Source organism: Myotis davidii, unplaced genomic scaffold (assembly GCF_000327345.1).
Source record: "Myotis davidii unplaced genomic scaffold, ASM32734v1 scaffold663, whole genome shotgun sequence".
NCBI classification, from domain to species: Eukaryota; Metazoa; Chordata; class Mammalia; order Chiroptera; family Vespertilionidae; genus Myotis; species Myotis davidii.
In genome coordinates, this window is record NW_006295816.1 from 2,895,891 (window position 1) to 2,897,626 (window position 1,736).

Below are 1,736 nucleotides of genomic sequence, written 5' to 3' on the forward strand. Positions count from 1 at the left end.
AACAACAGCCGCAACCCCTGGTTCCGCGAGTTCTGGGAGCAGAGGTTCCGCTGCAGCTTCCGGCGGCGGGACTGCGCGGCCCACTCCCTGCGGGCCGTGCCCTTCGAGCAGGAGTCCAAGATCATGTTCGTGGTCAACGCCGTGTACGCCATGGCCCACGCGCTGCACAACATGCACCGCGCCCTCTGCCCCAACACCACCCGCCTCTGCGACGCCATGCGGCCCGTCAGCGGGCGGCGCCTCTACAAGGACTTCGTGCTCAACGTCAAGTTCGATGGTAATGGTGCTGGCAGCTGACGGCGGAGGGCGAGGGGAGCAGGCCCATGGGTTGGGGTCCGTGGCTTGGCCATGAAAATAGCCAACAGCAAGTAAGGGACTCGCCGGGGGTCACGGCCGGGACAGGGATGGGAGGCAGGGAGGACCCGAGCAGGAGCCAGGACGAGCCTCCACTTGCTGAGCCCCCTGGAGAGGGCGTCTGGCTGGCCCTGCACTTGGAGGGTCTCTGGTTCCTGCTGGGGCGCCTCCCTCCCGCTCCCGCCTCTTTACGCACAAGGCGCAGGGACTGGAGCCCCCCAGCCTGTTTGTTCCCAGGCAGCGAACCGGCCGTGAGTCAGAATAGGGCGGCTTGAGAGTGAGCCCCGATGCCACTCCATTTTCCTGGGAAATTTCTCTTCCTAACCTTGACTTTCCACTCAAGCCAAAGGTTATGCGAATACAAGGTCCAGTTTTGAGGGACACGAATGCTTCGGGAAGGATTCCGGGGGACAGGGAGGGCTGCAGGGCTGGCAAAGCCTGGAGCCCCGTCTGGGGTCAGGACGAGTAGCTGTGCCAACAAGATTGGCGTTCGGAGTGATGGGCGAATCGGGTCTGGGCCGGCGGATGTGGGTGCGGGGCCGCAGAGGGGCGTGGTGGGACGGAGGGGGGCTCGCGCTGGTGTTCAGGACCCTGAGGCCGGAGGCAAGATTAGGGGTTGCAGGGACCTGATGGAATCCAGGCTGCACCCTTCCCCGCGGGGCCTCGAGCACATCAGCTGTTGCTTGAACCCTGATTTCTCACCGGGACCCAGGATGCCAGGGGTCTTTGGTGGCCTGCGGTCTCCCAGCCCAGCCCCTGGGCAGCGACGTTGAGGGGCAAGGCTGGTAATTAGAGGCCTGCAGAGGTGTGGCTGGGAGACTTGAGGTTCACAGGGTGTAGAGTGATTTGTGAGTAGCCTGCCAAGCACATTTGGGGGACCCTCAGTGGTTAAGGGGACCATTGAGGTTGGGGTTCAGCTCCCACTGTTAGGACTGGCGAAGCTGGGGCTGGGGCTGGGGTTGTCATTGGGGGGATTTAGTGGGACCAGGACTGGACCTTGGCCCGGGTTGGCTTTGGGGTCTCGGGGTTAAGTTAGGGGATAGGGGGGAGGGTGTTGGGGCCTGGCTTGGAGGTTAGGTCTGGGACTGGGTTTGAGGGAGTTGTGATTGGAGGTCACTGTGGACTTTAGGTTGTGGTAATGCCTGGGCTTTAAGATTGGGGTCTACTTGGGGCTTAGGGTTGGGGTTTGTTGTAGCCTCTCATTCAGCCAACCTGCGGGGGGCTGGGCCGGCTTTCGTGTGCGTGTGTGAGGGGGAGGGTCAGAAGGACGGGACCGGCCTCAGCTCTGGGGTTTGGGTTCCGCGCAGGATGACCCACCAATCCAGCCCTCTGCTCCTTCCCTCCCGCCCCCCAGCCCCCTTCCGCCCAGCCGGCACCCACAG

General features: G+C 63.4%; 1 protein-coding gene across 1 annotated transcript in view; it reads left to right on the forward strand.

Annotated features, from left to right (window-relative positions):
* GRM2 (glutamate receptor, metabotropic 2) overlaps positions 1-1,736 on the forward strand; it is a 6,332-nt gene that overhangs the window by 2,304 nt on the left and 2,292 nt on the right. The window contains exons 3-4 of the mRNA XM_015568296.1: positions 1-277; positions 1,709-1,734. Coding sequence (XP_015423782.1) covers positions 1-277; positions 1,709-1,734 — 303 coding nt within the window. The remainder of the gene's footprint in view (positions 278-1,708; positions 1,735-1,736) is intronic.